At 42.6% G+C, this 22,257-nt stretch overlaps 2 protein-coding genes across 2 annotated transcripts in view; one reads left to right on the forward strand and one right to left on the reverse strand.

Annotated features, from left to right (window-relative positions):
- Positions 1-12,656, forward strand: part of LOC139449740 (PDZ domain-containing protein 8-like) — a 35,893-nt gene extending 23,237 nt beyond the window's left edge. The window contains exons 14-23 of the mRNA XM_071231260.1: positions 10-153; positions 1,018-1,124; positions 4,727-4,948; positions 5,551-5,626; positions 6,114-6,208; positions 7,654-7,811; positions 8,337-8,521; positions 10,260-10,457; positions 11,026-11,115; positions 11,809-12,656. Coding sequence (XP_071087361.1) covers positions 10-153; positions 1,018-1,124; positions 4,727-4,948; positions 5,551-5,626; positions 6,114-6,208; positions 7,654-7,811; positions 8,337-8,521; positions 10,260-10,457; positions 11,026-11,115; positions 11,809-12,180 — 1,647 coding nt within the window. The 3' untranslated portion in view covers positions 12,181-12,656. The remainder of the gene's footprint in view (positions 1-9; positions 154-1,017; positions 1,125-4,726; positions 4,949-5,550; positions 5,627-6,113; positions 6,209-7,653; positions 7,812-8,336; positions 8,522-10,259; positions 10,458-11,025; positions 11,116-11,808) is intronic.
- A 979-nt stretch (positions 12,657-13,635) lies between these two features.
- On the reverse strand, positions 13,636-15,315 carry LOC139450241 (ice nucleation protein-like). The gene has a single exon (XM_071231918.1). It carries the CDS (start codon positions 15,313-15,315, stop codon positions 13,636-13,638), a length of 1,680 nt encoding a protein of 559 aa, XP_071088019.1.
- Positions 15,316-22,257: the final 6,942 nt, after the last annotated feature.

Here is a 22,257-nt window from a genome sequence, read left to right on the forward strand (position 1 = left end):
ATTTCCCAGAACCCCAAGTGGAACAAGGAAGTGACCTTTGACCTTGGGGAGCAGCAGCGCTACCTGAATGTTTGTGTTCGCTGCAAGATCCCGGAGAAGGTGGACAAGAGTGACCGGGTCATCAAGGCCACAAGGGACCTGCTGCTCGGACATGTGAGTGGGGAAATGAATCTCAGTTTGAAATAACTGTATCCTCTCCTATTTCAAGGTGGATTGGCAATGATTGGTAGCCTGGGTCGGGGAGGCCATTTTGTCTGTGACATCACTGAACAAAGGCTCCAATCCGAGCGTTAACTAGATTATGATCCTTGGTTTGTCATCAGATTCCACAACCTGTGTCTGTCTGGGCAGTGCTCCTACAGGTGATGACACAGTGTAATATACCGAAGCAGAGTTTGATAGTGTGATATACTGGCCAAAGCAGACTTTAATAGTTTGTTATACTGGCCAAAGTAGAGTTAAATAGTGTGATATACTGGCCAAAGCAGCCTTTAATCGTTTGATAGACTGGCCAAAGTAGAGTTTAATAGTGTGATATACTGGCCAAAGCAGAGTTTAATAGTGTGATATACTGGCCAAAGTAGAGTTTAATAGTGTGATATACTGGCCAAAGCAGAGTTTAATAGTGTGATATACTGGCCAAAGTAGAGTTTAATAGTGTGATATACTGGCCAAAGCAGAGTTTAATAGTTTGTTATACTGGCCAAAGTAGAGTTAAATAGTGTGATGTACTGGCCAAAGCAGATTTTAATAGTGTGATATACTGGCCAAAGCAGAGTGTGATAGTGTGATATACTGGCTTCAGTGAGTGGGGGATGTAATGACGTGGAATCTTTTTGTCAGTTTGTATTTACCATGCCAATTGTAGAACCTTATGTCATGTGACTGTTTCAAGCTTCGTCAGTCACAACTCGATCGTTCTTGAAGCTAATAAAGATGTTTGTGTTTGCTTCATGGCCAGGTAGGTGTTTTGACTCACCCGTGTGTATTGTTAACTCACCCGCTATTTACACACAGGTGAGTCTGCCGCTGTCTGACATCACGCTGTACTGTCTGATGACGATGCAGGGGGACACGCAACAGACGGTGTACCTGTTGCCGGGGGAGATGAAAGCAGGAGCGAGGTAACCAGCATCAAGCATCGTCATCTCTGTGCTTCTTGACCATGAACAATTACCAATATTACATTGTCAGAACCATGAACAATCACCAGTGGTACATTATCAGAATCATGAACAATTACAAGTGTCACATTATCAGAACCAGGAACAATCACCAGTGGTGCATTATCAGAATCATGAACAATCACCAGTGGTGCATTATCAGAATGATGAACAATCACCAGTGGTGCATGATCAGAATCATGAACAATTACCAGTGGTACATTATCAGAATGATGAACAATCACCAGTGGTGTATTATCAGAATTATGAACAATCACCAGTGGTGCATTATCAGAATCATGAACAATCACCAGTGGTGCATTATCAGAATCATGAACAATCACCAGTGGTGCATTATCAGAATGATGAACAATCACCAGTGGTGCATGATCAGAATCATGAACAATTACCAGTGGTACATTATCAGAATGATGAACAATCACCAGTGGTGTATTATCAGAATTATGAACAATCACCAGTGGTGCATTATCAGAATCATGAACAATTACCAGTGGTGCATTATCAGAATCATGAACAATCACCAGTGGTGTATTATCAGAATCATGAACAATCACCAGTGGTGCATTATCAGAATCATGAACAATCACCAGTGGTGCATTATCAGAATCATGAACAATCACCAGTGGTGCATTATCAGAATCATGAACAATTACCAGTGGTGTATTATCAGAATCATGAACAATCACCAGTGGTGCATTATCAGAATCATGAACAATCACCAGTGGTGCATTATCAGAATGATGAACAATCACCAGTGGTGCATTATCAGAATCATGAACAATTACCAGTGGTGCATTATCAGAATCATGAACAATTACCAGTGGTGCATTATCAGAATCATGAACAATTACCAGTGGTGTATTATCAGAATCATGAACAATCACCAGTGGTGCATTATCAGAATCATGAACAATTACCAGTGGTGTATTATCAGAATCATGAACAATCACCAGTGGTGCATTATCAGAATCATGAACAATCACCAGTGGTGCATTATCAGAATGATGAACAATCACCAGTGGTGCATTATCAGAATCATGAACAATTACCAGTGGTGCATTATCAGAATCATGAACAATCACCATTGGTACATTATCAGAATGATGAACAATCACCAGTTGTGCATTTTCAGAATCATGAACAATTACCAGTGGTACATTATCAGAATGATGAACAATTATCAGTGGTGCATTGTTTAGAATCATGAACAATCACCAGTGGTACATTATCAGATCATGAACAATCACCAGTGGTACATTATCAGAATGATGAACAATTACCAGTGTTACATTATCAGAATCATAAACAATCACCAGTGGTGTATTATCAGAATCATGAACAATCACCAGTGGTACATTATCAGAATCATGAACAATCACCAGTTGTGCATTATCAGAATCATGAACAATTACCAGTGGTGCATTATCCGAATCATGAACAATCACCAGTGGTACATTATCAGAATGATGAACAATCACCAGTTGTGCATTATCAGAATCATGAACAATTACCAGTGGTACATTATCAGAATCATGAACAATTATCAGTGGTGCATTATCAGAATCATGAACAATCACCAGTGGTACATTATCAGATCATGAACAATCACCAGTGTTACATTATCAGAATGATGAACAATCACCAGTGGTACATTATCAGAATCATGAACAATTACCAGTGTTACATTATCAGAATCATAAACAATCACCAGTGATACATTATCAGAATCATGAACAATTACCAGTATTACATTATCAGAATCATGAACTATTACCAGTCTCACATTATCAGATTCATGAATAATTACCAGTGTTACATTATCAGAATCATGAACTATTACCAGTGTTACATTATTAGAATCATGAACAATCACCAGTGGTACATTATCAGAATCATGAACATTTACAAGTGTCACATTATCAGAATCATGAACAATCACCAGTGGTACATTATCAGATCATGAACAATCACCAGTGGTACATTATCAGAATGATGAACAATCACCAGTGGTGCATTATCAGAATCATGAACAATTACAAGTGTCACATTATCAGAATCATGAACAATCACCAGTGGTACATTATCAGAATCATGAACAATCACCAGTTGTGCATTTTCAGAATCATGAGCAATTACCAGTGGTACATTATCAGAATGATGAACAATTATCAGTGGTGCATTGTTTAGAATCATGAACAATCACCAGTGGTACATTATCAGATCATGAACAATCACCAGTGGTACATTATCAGAATGATGAACAATTACCAGTGTTACATTATCAGAATCATAAACAATCACCAGTGGTGTATTATCAGAATCATGAACAATCACCAGTGGTACATTATCAGAATCATGAACAATCACCAGTGGTGCATTATCAGAATGATGAACAATCACCAGTGGTGCATTATCAGAATCATGAACAATCACCAGTGGTACATTATCAGAATGATGAACAATCACCAGTTGTGCATTATCAGAATCATGAACAATTACCAGTGGTACATTATCAGAATCATGAACAATTATCAGTGGTGCATTATCAGAATCATGAACAATCACCAGTGGTACATTATCAGAACCAGGAACAATCACCAGTGGTGCATTATCAGAATCATGAACAATCACCAGTGGTGCATTATCAGAATGATGAACAATCACCAGTGGTACATTATCAGAATGATGAACAATCACCAGTGGTGCATTATCAGAATCATGAACAATTACAAGTGTCACATTATCAGAATCATGAACAATCACCAGTGGTACATTATCAGAATCATGAACAATTACCAGCACATTCACCGGGTAACTACAACTATACATTCACCGCGTAACTACAACTATACATTCACCGCGTAACTACAACTATACATTCATCTCGTAACTACAACTATACATTCACCGCATAACTACAACTATACATTCACCGCGTAACTACAACTATACATTCACCGCGTACCTACAACTATACATTCATCGCGTAACTACAACTATACATTCACCGCGTAACTACAACTAAACATTCACCGCGTAACTACAACTATACATTCACCGTTTAACTACAACTATACATTCACCGCGTAACTACAACTATACATTCACCGCGTAACTACAACTATACATTCATTGTGTAACTACAACTATGCATTCACCGCATAACTACAACTATACATTCACCGCATAACTACAACTATACATTCACCGCGTAACTACAACTATACATTCATCGCGTAACTACAACTATACATTCATCGCGTAACTACAACTATACATTCACCGCGTAACTTCAACTATACATTCACCGCGTAACTACAACTATACATTCACCGTTTAACTACAACTATACATTCACCGCGTAACTACAACTATACATTCACCGCGTAACTACAACTATACATTCATCGTGTAACTACAACTATACATTCACCGCATAACTACAACTATACATTCACCGCATTATGACAACTATACATTCACAGCATAACTACAACTATACATTCACCGCATGTCTCACATGTTCTCATGTTGTTCTTCAGCCGCCCCAAGTCGGAGAACTGGGCGAACCACCCCGGGTTTGAGCCGGACCTGTGTTACGGGGACATCAAGCTCGGGCTCCACTTCACCCCCCTCAAGTTGTCGGACCTGGACCGTTGCCGGATCCCCAAGGAGTCCGTCGACCCCAGTGTTGTTGAGTGCCTAAGTGCCAAGGAAGCCATCGTAGACGATGTTGTCAGAGATGTGCCACAGACCACCAAGCTGTGAGTTGTCATCATAACTGTCAGGTCCAATCACCAGGCACCTGCTGCCTTATCTTCCTTCACTAACTGACATCGGGACGGGGGGCAGTCGTCTCAGGCGCCGCCATTCGCTGTGCAGGGTTGCGTCCCTTGGGCATGCCAGAAACCTATGATTGTGGGTTCGAATCCTGGTTCGCCCCGATTATGTTTCTAGGTTTGTCAGCACCATACCTATGCTCGTGGGTTTCACCGAAGTGGTAAACGTCTGAGACCTGCATCACTTCAGGCTTTCCTCCCACATTAAGCTGACGCGCCGTGATATAACTTGAATACTGTTAAAAGCAGCGTAAAACCCAACTCACTCACTCACCACATTGGGAGGGGGATGTTTGGGTTGGGAGGGACAGGTCCACTGATGCTGATGAGGGGGTCATGGGGAGCAGGTCCACTGATGCACTGACATTGAGAGGGGGTGGGTCCACTGAGGCAGAGTTGCAGCTATTAGGTGGTCCTTCATGCTACTTTGGGTTGTCTCATCATCATTGGTCAGTACTTTAACATGACAGACATGATGCCTTTCACGTGATAGAGTCAGATTTAACCTCTTGACCTTCCTTTCACAGTCCATCTGAAGGTCTCCACAGTATGACCTTGACCCAGTTTCAGTCGGCCACCTACTGCAACTTCTGTGGGAAGAAGGTTTGTTGACTTCCTTGTCCTCCTTCCTGGTACTGTGACATTCTGGTTTCAAAACTTTAGATTCATCCACAGGATAAACAGGGTTTTTTTCTGTTGTAACTGTTATCTTTTATCTTAATATCTGGATGTTGCAGAAAACAATCACTGTAATATTGGAATATATAAATACGTTTCAGTGCTCTATTTTAGGGCAGGTAATTCTCAAGAATATACAAACTATGGTTAAAGCCATGTTTTGAAAATGTTTTTCAATATTCATTGAGCATGTAACTATGGTAACACATGAACTATCTCGGAAGTCTAGTGTGTAGATGAGACATTCTCCCATCCACCGCTGTCTGTAGACATTGTTACAATCACTCACATGACTGTCTGTAGACATTGTTACAATCACTCACATGACTGTCTGTAGACATTGTTACAATCACTCACATGACTGTCTGTAGACATTGTTACAATCACTCACATGACTGTCTGTTGGACACAGATCTGGATGAAGACGGCTTACCAGTGTCGGACCTGCTCGTTGATCTGCCACAAGAAATGTGTTGAAAAGTGTCAGAACGAGACACTTTGCACAAAGTAAGTCAATCTGACCCTGACTTTGACCTTACGCTGCACATCAACTTTAAACTTGTCAGATACGTAATTTCTTGTTTGAGATGTGTAGTACAGTGGAGGTGGCCATCCTGCTATCCCACTACAACCACAATACTGTAGGACGTCATTCATCACTAATGCTGAGTGGGTATCAACTGTTTTCTATAACTACCAGATTTTATTTTAAATCGTCAGTCATATTTCTGTGCAATGCTTCTAATAGAATTTGTCTGGATTGCACCCTGAGCATCTGTTTGTGTGTTTAACGGTTTGTCTGAACCCTGAGTGGGTGTAACGGTTTGTCTGAACCCTGAGTGTGTGTAACGGTTTGTCTGAACCCTGAGTGTGTGTAACTGTTTGTCTGTACCCTAAGTGTGTGTAAATGTTTGTCTGAACCCTGAGTGTGTGTAACGGTTTGTCTGAACCCTGAGTGTGTGTAACTGTTTGTCTGAACCCTGAGTGTGTGTAACAGTTTGTCTGAACCCTGAGTGGGTGTAACGGTTTGTCTGAACCCTGAGTGTGTGTAACTGTTTGTCTGAACCCTGAGTGTGTGTAACGGTTTGTCTGAACCCTGAGTGTGGGTAACTGTTTGTCTGAACCCTGAGTGTGTGTAACTGTTTGTCTGAACCCTGAGTGTGTGTAACGGTTTGTCTGAACCCTGAGTGGGTGTAACGGTTTGTCTGAACCCTGAGTGTGTGTAACTGTTTGTCTGAACCCTGAGTGTGTGTAACGGTTTGTCTGAACCCTGAGTGTGTGTGACGGTTTGTCTGAACCCTGAGTGTGTGTAACTGTTTGTCTGAACCCTGAGTGTGTGTAACTGTTTGTCTGAACCCTGTGTGTGTGTAACTGTTTGTCTGAACCCTGAGTGTGTGTAACTGTTTGTCTGAACCCTGAGTGTATGTAACTGTTTGTCTGAACCCTGAGTGTGTGTAACTGTTTGTCTGAACCCTGAGTGTGTGTAACGGTTTGTCTGAACCCTGAGTGTGTGTAACTGTTTGTCTGAACCCTGAGTGTGTGTAACTGTTTGTCAGAACCCTGAACGTGTTTAACGGTTTGTCTGAACCCTGAGTGTGTGTAACTGTTTGTCTGAACCCTGAGTGTGTGTAACTGTTTGTCTGAACCCTGAACGTGTTTAACGGTTTGTCTGAACCCTGAGTGTGTTTAACTGTTTGTCTGAACCCTGAGTGTGTGTAACTGTTTGTCAGAACCCTGAACATGTTTAACGGTTTGTCTGAACCCTGAGTGTGTGTAACTGTTTGTCTGAACCCTGAGTGTGTGTAACTGTTTGTCTGAACCCTGAACGTGTTTAACAGTTTGTCTGAACCCTGAGTGTGTGTAACTGTTTGTCTGAACCCTGAGTGTGTGTAACTGTTTGTCAGAACCCTGAGCGTGTTTAACGGTTTGTCTGAACCCTGTGGCTGTTTCAGGGAGGGTGCCAAGAAGCGCAGCCAGCCAACGGAGGAGTGGAAGACGCCCGTGACGGTGCGGAAGAAAGTCGCGTCTGAGGAGAGTCGAACCGGGCGCCTCCTCAGCAAGTTCCGCAACAAGGACACATCCAACCTGGCGCCCAAGATAGAACAACATTGTAAGTGAACATCTTACCCTTGTTAAGTAATTAACAGACAAACAAGTCTATGCATAGTCAAAATCGCGTAACAAACTAGACATCTGGTTCATAAACAACATGGATTTCAATGTGCAAATTTCGGTCGACTACAGCATTTGCAATGTATGTGTAACCTCATTTCGCCGTTGACAGATCTTTTCATATTTTTAATCAAGGTGCTTAAGTAATTTGATGCATTTTCGCGAGGTAAGACCTTGATCTTGATTATCAATCAGATCGTCTTGACTGGGTGCCACCATTTTGTTTGAAGCAAATGCAAGTGATATGAAAGATGGAATCTGATTGGTCAATAGGAGGGACATAACTCGTAATGCCTGGTGGCGCATTGCTCGAGCCTGCAAATTCCAGCTTAGTTCTGCAAGGGTGGAAATTGGACATTTATTGTCAGTTAGCGCCTTGCCTTGGGAAGATGCTTGGTCCCAGAAGGGGAACAAGGCTTCCTGGTGTATTTAGGATTCTGTATTTTAAATGTTTTCATTTCAGCCAAAAGCCCAAGTGCTAGCCCTGTGTTAGGTCGGAAGATGACGGATCAAGCTACATCGCCTAACCCCTCCCCACGCCCCTCCCCCCGACCCTCCCCACGACCCTCCCCACGACCCTCTCCCCGGCCCAGTCCTACCCCACTTAGGAGGCTGCCGTTCTTCAGACAAGATCCGGACTCTACAATAGTAAGTGGTTGCCAAGGAGTGGTTGCCAGGGAGTGGTTGTCAGGGAAAAGTTGCAAAGGAGTGGTTGTCAGGGAGGTTGTCTTGGAGCAGTTGTCAACTAGTTGTTGTCAGGGAGTGGCTGAGGGGTGGTTGCCATGGAGCAGTTGCCAGGGCGTGGTTGCCTTGCAGCAATTGTCAACTTGTTGTTGTCAGGGAGTGGCTGAGGTGTCGTTGCCAGGGAGCAGTTGTGAAGGAGTGGTTGCCAGGGAGTTGTCGTCAGGAAGCTGTTGCCAGGGAGCAGTTGCCAGGGAGGTTGTCTTCGAGCAGTTGTCAACTAGTTGTTGTCAGGTAGTGGCTGAGGTGTGGGTGCCAGGGAGTGGTTGTCAGGGAGAGGCTGAGGTGTGGTTGCCAAGCAGTATTCATCGAGGGTGATTGCCAAGGAACAGTTGGGTGGGACTTAGGTTGGCGGTTGAGTGAGCGAATAGTTGCGTGAGTGAGTGAGGTTATATGAAGTTGTCATTGGTACATGATGGTGACATGCCGGGGGCAATGGGTGGGGCTCGGAGCTGGTCGGCTCATGGAATCAACCAAGACAAAGTTGACTGTTTGTGTGGCCATGACACGCATGGGGCAATAGGAAAAGAGTCAAGCATTGGTCCATGGTAACTAATGCGCCCCTTGTGACCCATTCTGTGTCAAACATTCTATGTCAAACGTTCTCTGTCAAACATTCCGTCTCAAACATTCTCTGTCAAACTTTTTCTGACAAACGTTCTCTGTCAAACATTCTGTCTCAAACATTCTCTGTCAAACATTCCATCTCAAACTTCTCTGTCAAACATTTTCTGACAAACGTTCTCTGTCAAACATTCTCTGTCAAACATTCCATCTCAAACATTCTCTGTCAAACATTCCATCTCAAACATTCTCTGTCAAACATTCTCTGTCACACATTCTGCCACATATAATAATCGTCATGTGAGACAAATACCAAAACTCTGGTAAGTTTGTGAGCAGGAAAGTACTTCGAAAACTGCAAGTGACACACACTCACAACAGTTTCATTTTGGCAGACCAAATAACAAACAAAAGACATAAGGAGACATCACACATCAAACCAACCAGTACATGATTAAACCAAGAATCCCCCACATTCTGTTTCCCTAATTACATATTGCCACTTAGTGTCAATAGTCTGATAAGTCTAAGTTCACTAACCTGCCACATCTTGTATAGTGGTGACATCGTAATCCGGACTCAATGCATCTATAGTTTGAAAAACATCGACTGACACAGAGTTACCATTTCATCATGACGCTTCCTTCTTTACACATATAACACCTGCAAGAGTAGCAGGAGGTCGCAAAACATTCCAGACGCAGTTAAGGCTATTGTTAGCTACTTCTAGCAATTTCATAGCACAAAACTTTCCTGATTTATGGAATACTGGATACCAATTCTTACATCAAGAAGTTGCATCTAATGTTCAAATTTGGTTTTCTTTAACAAAATATGTGTTCTTCCTTCAGTCACAGTATAGACAGCAATGTCCTTCTGGGGACACACTTTGCCCCCTAATCACCATGTAAGACCAATACTCCTTACTGGGAACACCATTCTTCAGGCTAATGTGTTCTTCCTTCAGTCACAGTATAGACAGCAATGTCCTTCTGGGGACACACTTTGCCCCCTAATCACCATGTAAGACCAATACTCCTTACTGGGAACACCATTCTTCAGGCTAAGTTTGTGTTCCCAGGATGCGCGGGATGCGGCTGACAGTTCCTCGGAGTCGGATGAGGAGAAGAAGAGTGTCCTGAAGATGATACATGACCAGCAGACCAAGGTCAAGGGCAACAATCTGGACGAGACGGTCGTCACGGCCGCCAAACAGATGGGTCGGGAACTCTTCGTGGAGCTGGAGGTGGAGGAGCGGAAGCAGAAGCTGGATCAGATGGTAACATGGAGAACATTGTTGGATTTGATTGGTTGAGTTTGAGACATGAAACTTATCAACTATAAGGGATTGAGAGCTTGGGTTTGAGATATATTACAGAGGTTTGAGATGAAATACAGGCTCTGAGGATAATAGATGTTACCATGGTGATGTAAAGCTCTCTTCTGTTACCATGAAAGGGTAGATGTTATCATGGTGATTTAACACTCTCTTCTGTAACCATGGAAATGTAGATGTTACAATGGTGGTGTAACACTCTCTTCTGTAACCATGGAAATGTTAGATGTTACAATGGTGGTGTAACACTCTCTTCTGTAACCATGGAAATGTAGATGTTACAATGGTGGTGTAACACTCTCTTCTGTAACCATGGAAATTTAGATGTTACAATGGTGGTGTAACACTCTCTTCTGTAACCATGGAAATGTAGATGATACAATGGTGGTGTAACACTCTCTTCTGTAACCATGGAAATGTAGATGTTACAATGGTGGTGTAACACTCTCTTCTGTAACCATGGAAATGTAGATGTTACGATGGTGGTGTAACACTCTCTTATCTTACATAGGTGTCCAAGCTGCAGCAGGAGATTGATCATGAGACAGACAACAAGGGCGCCTTGTGCCGAGCAGTGAAGGAGACCACCGACCAAATCCAGGTGAGATAAAGTGCACAGATGCTACCATGGTAACCTTGTTAGTTAACTGCTACCATGGTAACCTCACACCAATCTGCTGCCACAGTCATTTTGCCCCTGATCTGCTACCATGGTAACCTTGCCCTTAGTCTGCTACCATGGTAACCTTGTTAGTTAGCTGCTACCATGGTAACCTTGTTAGTTAGCTGCTACCATGGTAACCTTGTTAGTTAGCTGCTACCATGGTAACCTTGCCCTTAGTCTGCTACCATGGTAACCTTGTTAGTTAGCTGCTACCATGGTAATCCTGCCCCTGATCTGCTACCACTGTAACTTTGCCAGATAATGTTAAAGTTTGTGTTCTACTGTTTGCTTCATGTCCATCACAACAAGGAGCATACCATCAGATACACTGCTGCAAAGTCCCCATGATTCGGAGAAGAAAATGGCTGTAAGGTTTTCTGAATGTTTTCAAGAGCAATGTCCATGTTTTTCATTTCTTCAAGCCACTCTCTCATTCTTTTAAAACATCATTTGTGAAGCCCACGCCTGGTGCCCCCTGGCTGTGATGTGACTTACTTGCCTTAGGCTACATGAAACCCTAGTTATCCAAACAGTCCTCTGTGACCGCTCCGGTCATTCCAACACACGGTTGTGACTGAAAGGTGCAACTCACTCATTAACCCTCTTGCTGACTTATGTTTCTGATTATAGCGCCGATTCCTGGAGAATCAAGTGAGCAAATCTGACGAGAAGATCGAGGCCATGATGATGTTGCTGCTGCATTACTGTGCCGGTCTACAGCACTGTCTGGACGCCGAGGAGGAGGTGAGGCAGAAGGGGGGACAGCAAGGGGAGACCACTCTGCAAGGGGAACAAGGGGAAGCAACTCCAGCAGAAGACATATCAGGGGAGGTAACTAGTTTAAGTGAGGACCAAGGGGCAGGGGCTGTACCCACTGACCCATCGACCAATGGAGACGTAGAGGAATTGGATGATGACGAAGATGAGGATGATGATGATAATGACGATGAAGAAGAATTCAGACACATTGGGACGCAAGGACCAGCAGAAGAGCTTGTGTAAAGAACGGGCAGACAGTTTTGTTGTGTTACCTAGGTAATGTCTGTTTGCAATAGCTGTATGGCTGCCTTGGCAAATACTTACATGAAATGTTTTAACATAAAAATAGTTATTGGAGTCAACGTTTCTAGAGCTGGGGCTAGCCTAGCAGAGACAAAATCTGGTTATAACATGGTTGTGCCATGGCTGCATGTAAAACAACAGCTGGTAGGATACGGCTGTTAACATTCGATATTTACAGCATAGTTATTTGTTTTCATGTTTTCATGAATGCAAGTTTATTTTTTGTATGTTGGTTGAATGGATGGATTTTATCATAATGGTATTGTGTCCTTGAGACAAGGGAGATAACTTGTGTGTATGCAATGATAACGATCATGGGATGAGGATATTTTCGTACCTTTGTAAATATGACGGACAGGTTTGATGGTGTCTAGATACAAGCATCACATGTGCCAATATGTAAAGTGAATGGCAGACTGCAGTATGTTCCAAAATGCATTTATCCTGTTGTGTGTAGATGTATCAATACACAGGCGATGTATGTCAGTGTTTCAGATGTATCAATACACAGGCGATGTATGTCAGTGTTTCAGATGTATCAATACACAGGCGATGTATGTCAGTGTTTTAGATGTATCAATACACAGGCGATGTATGTCAGTGTTTCAGATGTATCAATACACAGGCGATGTATGTCAGTGTTTCAGATGTATCAATACACAGGCGATGTATGTCAGTGTTTCAGATGTATCAATACACAGGCGATGTATGTCAGTGTTTCAGATGTATCAATACACAGGCGATGTATGTCCGTGTTTCAGATGTATCAATACACAGGCGATGTATGTCAGTGTTTCAGATGTATCAATACACAGGCGATGTATGTCAGTGTTTTAGATGTATCAATACACAGGCGATGTATGTCAGTGTTTCAGATGTATCAATACACAGGCGATGTATGTCAGTGTTTCAGATGTATCAATACACAGGCGATGTATGTCCGTGTTTCAGATGTATCAATACACAGGCGATGTATGTCAGTGTTTCAGATGTATCAATACACAGGCGATGTATGTCAGTGTTTCAGATGTATCAATACACAGGCGATGTATGTCATTGTTTCAGATGTATCAATACACAGGCGATGTATGTCGGTGTTTCAGATGTATCAATACACAGGCGATGTATGTCATTGTTTTAGATGTATCTACAAACACAAGGCTTGTGCTATCTGTTTAATTGATGAGGAGATATTTATTGATAACGCATGGTTCTACTAGACTTGCATAAGAAGCGTAATGATTCCCCGAAATACTGAAGAGTTACAGTTATATTATTTATGTCAGCATCTTTCTCAGGCGACAAGCCAGTATGAATGAACACGATGGTTTGGGAGAAGTGACATATTTTGTCCTCATGAAACGAACTGCTCTAATGTTTTGCAAGAATTTGACTCTAGGTTGTTCTTTTGTATACTTTACAAAGATTATTGCCATGACTATCCCATGGATAGGTTCCACATGACCCTAGGGGAATCTCTGCATGTATCATGACGATTGTGGTGGCATGGCCGGGGCAGATGACACTCCCAGCAAACCTAATACATGTCTCCCCTTGTATCATGACGATTGTGGTGGCATGGCCGGGGCAGATGACACTCCCAGCAAACCTAATACTTGTCTCCCCTGGTATCATGACGATTGTGGTGGCATGGCCGGGGCAGATGACACTCCCAGCAAACCTAATACATGTCTCCCCTTGTATCATGACGATCGTGGTGGCATGGCCGGGGCAGATGACACTCCCAGCAAACCTAATACTTGTCTCCCCTTGTATCATGACGATCGTGGTGGCATGGCCGGGGCAGATGACACTCCCAGCAAACCTAATACATGTCTCCCCTTGTATCATGACGATTGTGGTGGCATGGCCGGGGCAGATGACACTCCCAGCAAACCTAATACATGTCTCCCCTTGTATCATGACGATTGTGGTGGCATGGCCGGGGCAGATGACACTCCCAGCAAACCTAATACATGTCTCCCCTTGTATCATGACGATTGTGGTGGCATGGCCGGGGCAGATGACACTCCCAGCAAACCTAATACATGTCTCCCCTGGTATCATGACGATTGTGGTGGCATGGCCGGGGCAGATGACACTCCCAGCAAACCTAATACATGTCTCCCCTGGTATCATGACGATTGTGGTGGCATGGCCGGGGCAGATGACACTCCCAGCAAACCTAATACATGTCTCCCCTTGTATCATGACGATTGTGGTGGCATGGCCGGGGCAGATGACACTCCCAGCAAACCTAATACATGTCTCCCCTTGTATCATGACGATCGTGGTGGCATGGCCGGGGCAGATGACACTCCCAGCAAACCTAATACTTGTCTCCCCTGGTATCATGACGATTGTGGTGGCATGGCCGGGGCAGATGACACTCCCAGCAAACCTAATACATGTCTCCCCTGGTATCATGACGATTGTGGTGGCATGGCCGGGGCAGATGACACTCCCAGCAAACCTAATACATGTCTCCCCTGGTATCATGACGATTGTGGTGGCATGGCCGGGGCAGATGACACTCCCAGCAAACCTAATACATGTCTCCCCTGGTATCATGACGATTGTGGTGGCATGGCCGGGGCAGATGACACTCCCAGCAAACCTAATACATGTCTCCCCTTGTATCATGACGATTGTGGTGGCATGGCCGGGGCAGATGACACTCCCAGCAAACCTAATACATGTCTCCCCTGGTATCATGACGATTGTGGTGGCATGGCCGGGGCAGATGACACTCCCAGCAAACCTAATACATGTCTCCCCTTGTATCATGACGATCGTGGTGGCATGGCTGGGGCAGATGACACTCCCAGCAAACCTAATACTTGTCTCCCCTTGTATCATGACGATTGTGGTGGCATGGCCGGGGCAGATGACACTCCCAGCAAACCTAATACTTGTCTCCCCTTGTATCATGACGATTGTGGTGGCATGGCCGGGGCAGATGACACTCCCAGCAAACCTAATACATGTCTCCCCTTGTATCATGACGATTGTGGTGGCATGGCCGGGGCAGATGACACTCCCAGCAAACCTAATACTTGTCTCCCCTGGTATCATGACTCAGTTTTACAATATGTATCATTCTAACTGTTAATGGTTTCCGATAGAGATGATGTCCCAGTTTGGCACAACTGACATTGTCTCGTCCCAAGCTCCTAACAGTGACAGTTGTTCACGGAGGCCTCTACGCTATTGCGGCCACCAGTCACTGGTCCCCACTGCGTTGATATCTGACTGATCGTTATGTTTACAATCTGCAATATCGAACCCATCTGATTAAACAAACAAACATATATTCATCTGATAAATAGTAAATCAGTTGTAAATCTTTTCCCAATTGACTAGAATGACATTCCAAAAGACCTACGCAAAAATATAAATTTCATTACGCTTAGGGTTAGAGGGAAAATTTTCAAGATTCTTGTAATGGCTGCTTGCACACTGGTGGCAATAATGACAATGGGAGGTTACGAGAAAGTTGTCGCTCACTGGGAAGGAGCTTGGACTAGACCTACATGGGAAACAGAAAACAGGTGCTTCATAGGTCAGTGACCTTCAAAGACCTGGGTCATCATTACGACAAACTTGTCATTCCGGGGGTAGGCCACTGTGACCTACTTTCAGTGACTAATGTTTGGCATACCGTGACATTGAATATTCCACAGGCAATACAGGATGTCATATTTAGTTAATCTACTTAAAAGTCTTTTGGAATATTTTTACATACTAATCACTTTTGTTGAGGGTCAAATTCACTCTTAAGGTCATTTGCAGGTGTTAAGCACTTTTATCATCCCAAACTGGCTCCCACAGGAGATATCGCTTGGGTGAGATCAAGCAATGAAATGAAATTGCATCACAATGCTTTGCAAACTATTGTGACGTCATTGGTTGGAAGAATGATTTTGGATGATAAACAAAATCTCACCCTCGTGTCTTTTGACATCAAATAGATCAACACTCGTTGACAAAAGTGGAAAAACTCCACAGCAAGCCTCAGAGTTTTTTCCACTTTTAGCAACTCGTGGTGATATATTTCATATCACTAGACACTCAGGTGAGATTCTCTCTGTGTTGCAGAAGTTAGATATGAGGTGTCAAGCTCGTCAACTTGTCTCACATTGTACCTCAAGGCCACAGTCAAGGTTCAAGCATTATTTGTATCCATCCAATTACTTGTGAGACTATGTGCAAGTCTACATAAGCATGGGGTGGGATGTGCTTCCCACATAGTCAGTTAAGAATGCCCCGCCCCTTTTCCAAACAGCTGTTTTGAGGCTTAAAGTCAGTTGTAGAAGTCTTGCTATGAGAACATTGTGTAGTGTTGTCTTCGCTGGCTGTAATCATGTTGTTGGCAAGTGCGGGCTGCTTGTGATGCTTGTTGGTTGTACGAGCATGTCTATACTAGTGAAACTTCAGCCATATTGGTCTCAATTCATGGTCCACTGTTCCCGTCGACAATGTTTCCACCATTGTCATTGTTGCATATTATTACTGTCGTCATGGATGTTGTTGACAGCACAGTGACTCATAACAACTATAATAATATGAATAATGATCCTCCTATTGAGCAAGTGCTGTCTTCAGAGATTACATACATATTCCAGTGTTGTATCCATTGTTCCATGTTGTGTACCGACTGATGTATATATCAACTGTCACTGCTGATCGTCCTTGTCCCATTGTTCGACATTTCATCTCAACATTCCGGCCTCGTCATAGTATTGTATCCATGTACAAATTTCATTACTTTAGTGACACACAATTAGGAGAAGTAGAATTTCAGCACGCTAGATTTCTGCCACCTCATCATGCTAGGCTTCGGTTATGTGTAAAGTCATTTCTCAGGCCTAATTCGTGACCCTCATGTAGCAACTCTCCATGATGGTAGCTGATGTTGACTGGAATCTTCCAACAGAATCAGATGTTCCACTGTCCCACTCAGCCTGATCTCATTAGCATTCCCAGTGTTGCTTGGCAACAGCATAACGACTCGGTTTCCACACCATGTTGATATTGTAGAACGAGCTCTACATGGAGGATGACTGTCATCAATGAGACACGGTTTCCACACCATGTTGATATTGTGGAAGGAGCTCTACACGGAGGATGACTGTCATCAATGAGACATGGTTTCCACACCATGTTGATATTGTGGAAGGAGCTCTACATGGAGGATGACTGTCATCAATGAGACACGGTTTCCACACAATGTTGATATTGTAGAAGGAGCTCTACATGAAGGATGACTGTCATCAATGAGACACGGTTTCCACACCATGTTGATATTGTGGAACGAGCTCTACATGGAGGATGACTGTCATCAATGAGACAGGGTTTCCACACCATGTTGATATTGTGGAAGGAGCTCTACATGGAGGATGACTGTCATCAATGAGACATGGTTTCCACACCATGTTGATATTGTGGAAGGAGCTCTACATGGAGGATGACTGTCATCAATGAGACACGGTTTCCACACAATGTTGATATTGTAGAAGGAGCTCTACATGGAGGATGACTGTCATCAATGAGACACGGTTTCCACACCATGTTGATATTGTAGAAGGGGCTCTACATGGAGGATGACTGTCATCAATGAGACACGGTTTCCACACCATGTTGATATTGTGGAAGGAGCTCTACATGGAGGATGACTGTCATCAATGAGACACGGTTTCCACAACATGTTAATATTGTGGAAGGAGCTCTACATGGAGGATGACTGTCATCAATGAGACACGGTTTCCACACCATGTTGATATTGTGGAAGGAGCTCTACATGGAGGATGACTGTCATCAATGAGACACGGTTTCCACACAATGTTGATATTGTAGAAGGAGCTCTACTTGGAGGATGACTGTCATCAGTGAGACATGGTTTCCACACCATGTTGATATTGTGGAAGGACCTCTACATGGAGGATGACTGTCATCAATGAGACACGGTTTCCACACCATGTTGATATTGTAGAAGGGGCTCTACATGGAGGATGACTGTCATCAATGAGACACGGTTTCCACACCATGTTGATATTGTGGAAGGACCTCTACATGGAGGATGACTGTCATCAATGAGACACGGTTTCCACACCATGTTGATATTGTGGAAGGAGCTCTACATGGAGGATGACTGTCATCAATGAGACACGGTTTCCACACAATGTTAATATTGTGGAAGGAGCTCTACATGGAGGATGACTGTCATCAATGAGACACGGTTTCCACACCATGTTGATATTGTGGAAGGAGCTCTACACGGAGGATGACTGTCATCAAGGAGTTACACATTGTGTTTTTGCTTCGTTGTTTTCAAATGTTTTCATATCTTCACCTATAGCCAGTAAAACAACACAGAAGGGATTTTTTACATGTTCATATTTTTCTTACTTATGAGGTATTTTAACATTTTATGATGAAAAAGTAAGCATTGATGCGCCCTCCTCTGGACTGGTTCTGTGATCAGGGAAATATCTGTCACCTCTACAAGCCACAGCATTTGTTATAACTATATCACAATGATTACAATGAATTGAACATTTTAGTTACGATTTGAGAACCAGTGACTACCTGAAAAGAGCATCAGTAGAAATGTTAGGTTGCCCAGCAACACAGGAATGTCAGGTACATGTTGTCATGACTTCTGTTTGTGTTGTAGATGATAGCTGGAATAGTGGGTATATGTGTTAACACTGTACTTGCTGGAATAGTGGGAATATGAGTTAACACTGTACTGGCTGGAATAGTGGGAATATGTGTTAACACTGTACTGGCTGGAATAGTGGGAATACGTGTTAACACTGTACTGGCTGGAATAGTGGGAATATGTGTTAACACTGTACTGGCTGGAATAGTGGGAATATGTGTTAACACTGTACTGGCTGGAATAGGGGGAATATGTGTTAATACTGTACTGGCTGGAATAGTGGGAATATGTGTTAACACTGTACTGGCTGGAATAGGGGGAATATGTGTTAATACTGTACTGGCTGGAATAGTGGGAATATGTGTTAACACTGTACTGGCTAGAATAGTGGGAATATGTGTTAATACTGTACTGGCTGGAATAGTGGGAATATGTGTTAACACTGTTCTGGCTGGAATAGTGGGAATACGTGTTAACACTGTACTAGCTGGAATAGTGGGAAAATGTGTTAACACTGTACTGGCTGAAATAGTGGGAATATATGTTAATACTGTACTAGCTGGAATAGTGGGAATATGTGTTAATACTGTACGGGCTGGAATAGTGGGAATATGTGTTAATACTGTACTAGCTGGAATAGTGGGAATATATGTTAATACTGTACGGGCTGGAATAGTAGGAATATGTGTTAATACTGTACTGGCTGGAATAGTGGGAATATATGTTAATACTGTACTAGCTGGAATAGTGGGAATATATGTTAATACTGTACTAGCTGGAATAGTGGGAATATGTGTTAATACTGTACGGGCTGGAATAGTGGGAATATGTGTTAATACTGTACTTGCTGGAATAGTGGGAATATGTGTTAATACTGTACTGGCTGGAATAGTGGGAATATGTGTTAATACTGTACTAGCTGGAATAGTGGAAATATGTGTTAATACTGTACTAGCTGGAATAGTGGGAATATGTGTTAACACTGTACTGGATGGAATAGTGGGAATATGTGTTAATACTGTACTAGCTGGAATAGTGGGAATATGTGTTAATACTGTACGGGCTGGAATAGTAGGAATATGTGTTAATACTGTACTTGCTGGAATAGTGGGAATATGTGTTAATACTGTACTGGCTGGAATAGTGGGAATATGTGTTAATACTGTACTGGCTGGAATAGTGGAAATATGTGTTAATACTGTACGGGCTGGAATAGTAGGAATATGTGTTAATACTGTACTTGCTGGAATAGTGGGAATATGTGCCAATACTGTACTAGCTGGAATAGTGGGAATATGTGTTAATACTGTACTAGCTGGAATAGTGGGAATATGTGTTAATACTGTACTAGCTGGAATAGTGGGAATATGTGTTAATACTGTACTAGCTGGACTAACATTTATACTCTGCCATGAATGTGCTTCTATTGCGGGTCAGCCATGTACATACTCTAGTGTTATCTATATATCTGTACACAGGTGTAGCTTCCTATTTCCCAGTGCTGTAACGAGGAAGGACTGAGATTATTCTGTTCTTCAGAATCTAAATAAACAACAATAATATAATCACAGTATCAACATTTTGATAGGTACGACAGATGTGGATGATTTAGGTTGCCATGGTGATGTTTTTACTGTATTGGAGATAAACCAAACATGTTTATGGAAGCACATACGTAGGGTCAAACAGGTGACCTTGCCCTTTATTGCTACTTACTTTGGGATATATCCATTTATAAGGTCAACAAAGTACAAAGTCAGGAGCCGACAACAGAATGAAGGAGACACAAAGTTCCACAATAGACACAAAGTTCCACCATAGACACAAAGGTCTACACAAAGTTCCACCATAGACACAAAGGTCTACACAAAGTTCCACCATAGACACAAAGGTCTACACAAAGTTCCACCATAGACACAAAGGTCTACACAAAGTTCCACCATAGACACATAGTTCTACACAAAGTTCCACCATAGACACATAGTTCTACAGTAGACACAAAGTTCCACCATAGACACAAAGTTCCACAGTAGACACAAAATTCTACAGTAGACAGACACATAGTTCTACAGTAGACACAAAGTTCCACCATAGACACATAGTTCTACAGTAGACACAAAGTTCGACAGTAGACACAAAGTTCGACAGTAGACACAATGGTCTACACAAAGTTCCACCAAAGACACATAGTTCTACAGTAGACACATAGTTCTACTGTAGACACAAAGTTACCATACTTTTTAGCACATTTTTCAAGTTGAAAAGCCACAAAATTTAACTTATTTCACCAAATAGTATACTCTTATGTTCATTGACTTCAGGAAGAAATTCATAACACTAAACATACCCATTGTTACAAGGTGTTGGGACATGGCTGAAGTACTACAGCCCTGCTACTTTTCAGCAATAATCAAGATTTTAGAATCTCTGTCTAAGCGAGAGCGGCAGCTCATGTTGTTGTCTTGTATGGAACCAGTCTGTTTTACTTGCACCTGAGAACTTTTATCACAGAATATTGCAACATTTTCATTGAGGAAGTGGAATGGAGAAAGCTGAGTGGTGGCATGGAGCAGGATGCAGCGTGATGTTGACCTCGTTGTGTTTCTATTGCAAGCCATCTTCTCATGTTCCTCATGCAGCTAGCTCCAACACATCTCCCCGAGGCAAGGGAGTTAAGTGACTATAGAAGTCGAGTTTCCACCCTTGTCGAACTAGGCTGGTATTATGGAGTTTGGCTGGACATTTTGGCTAGACTAATGAGTCTATGCATAGTCCAATGAAAATCGTGCAACAAAATCAAAATCCGGTTCATAAACTGTCATGACCATTTTAGTCGATTTCAGGATTTGCAAAGCATGTGCACCGCCAACTTGTTTTCAACAGATATTTACTAAATCTTTTCATGTTTTTAATCAAGGTGCTCACATGTTTTGATGCGCTTTGCGATGTAAGACTTGTTTTATCACAATATAGATCTTGATTATCGATCAGATCGTCTTGACTGGGCGCCGCCATTTTGTTTGAAGCAAATGCTAAGTGATACGAGAGGTGGAATCTGATTGGTCCATAGGAGAGGTATGGAAGGGACATAACTCGTAATAGCCTTGTTCAGCAAGGGTGGAAACTGGACTTTTAAAGTCAGTTAACTCTCTTGCCTCAGGAAGATGGTTCCCATACAGGTTTCCAACATACATGGATCTAGAGATGCTCTGTGAGGCCAGACAATTGTTTCCTGGTTTATTGTGTAAATAATCGTAATCAGGAAGTAGAGAAAAATGTTATCGGAATATATTGCTATGTGTGCATTGTTCAGCATCTCTCTAACTTTAAGTAGCCTTGCCGTTTGCGGTTTG

Source organism: Haliotis cracherodii, unplaced genomic scaffold, assembly GCF_022045235.1.
Source record: "Haliotis cracherodii isolate W230 unplaced genomic scaffold, xgHalCrac1.p SCAF_8, whole genome shotgun sequence".
NCBI lineage: Eukaryota > Metazoa > Mollusca > Gastropoda > Lepetellida > Haliotidae > Haliotis > Haliotis cracherodii.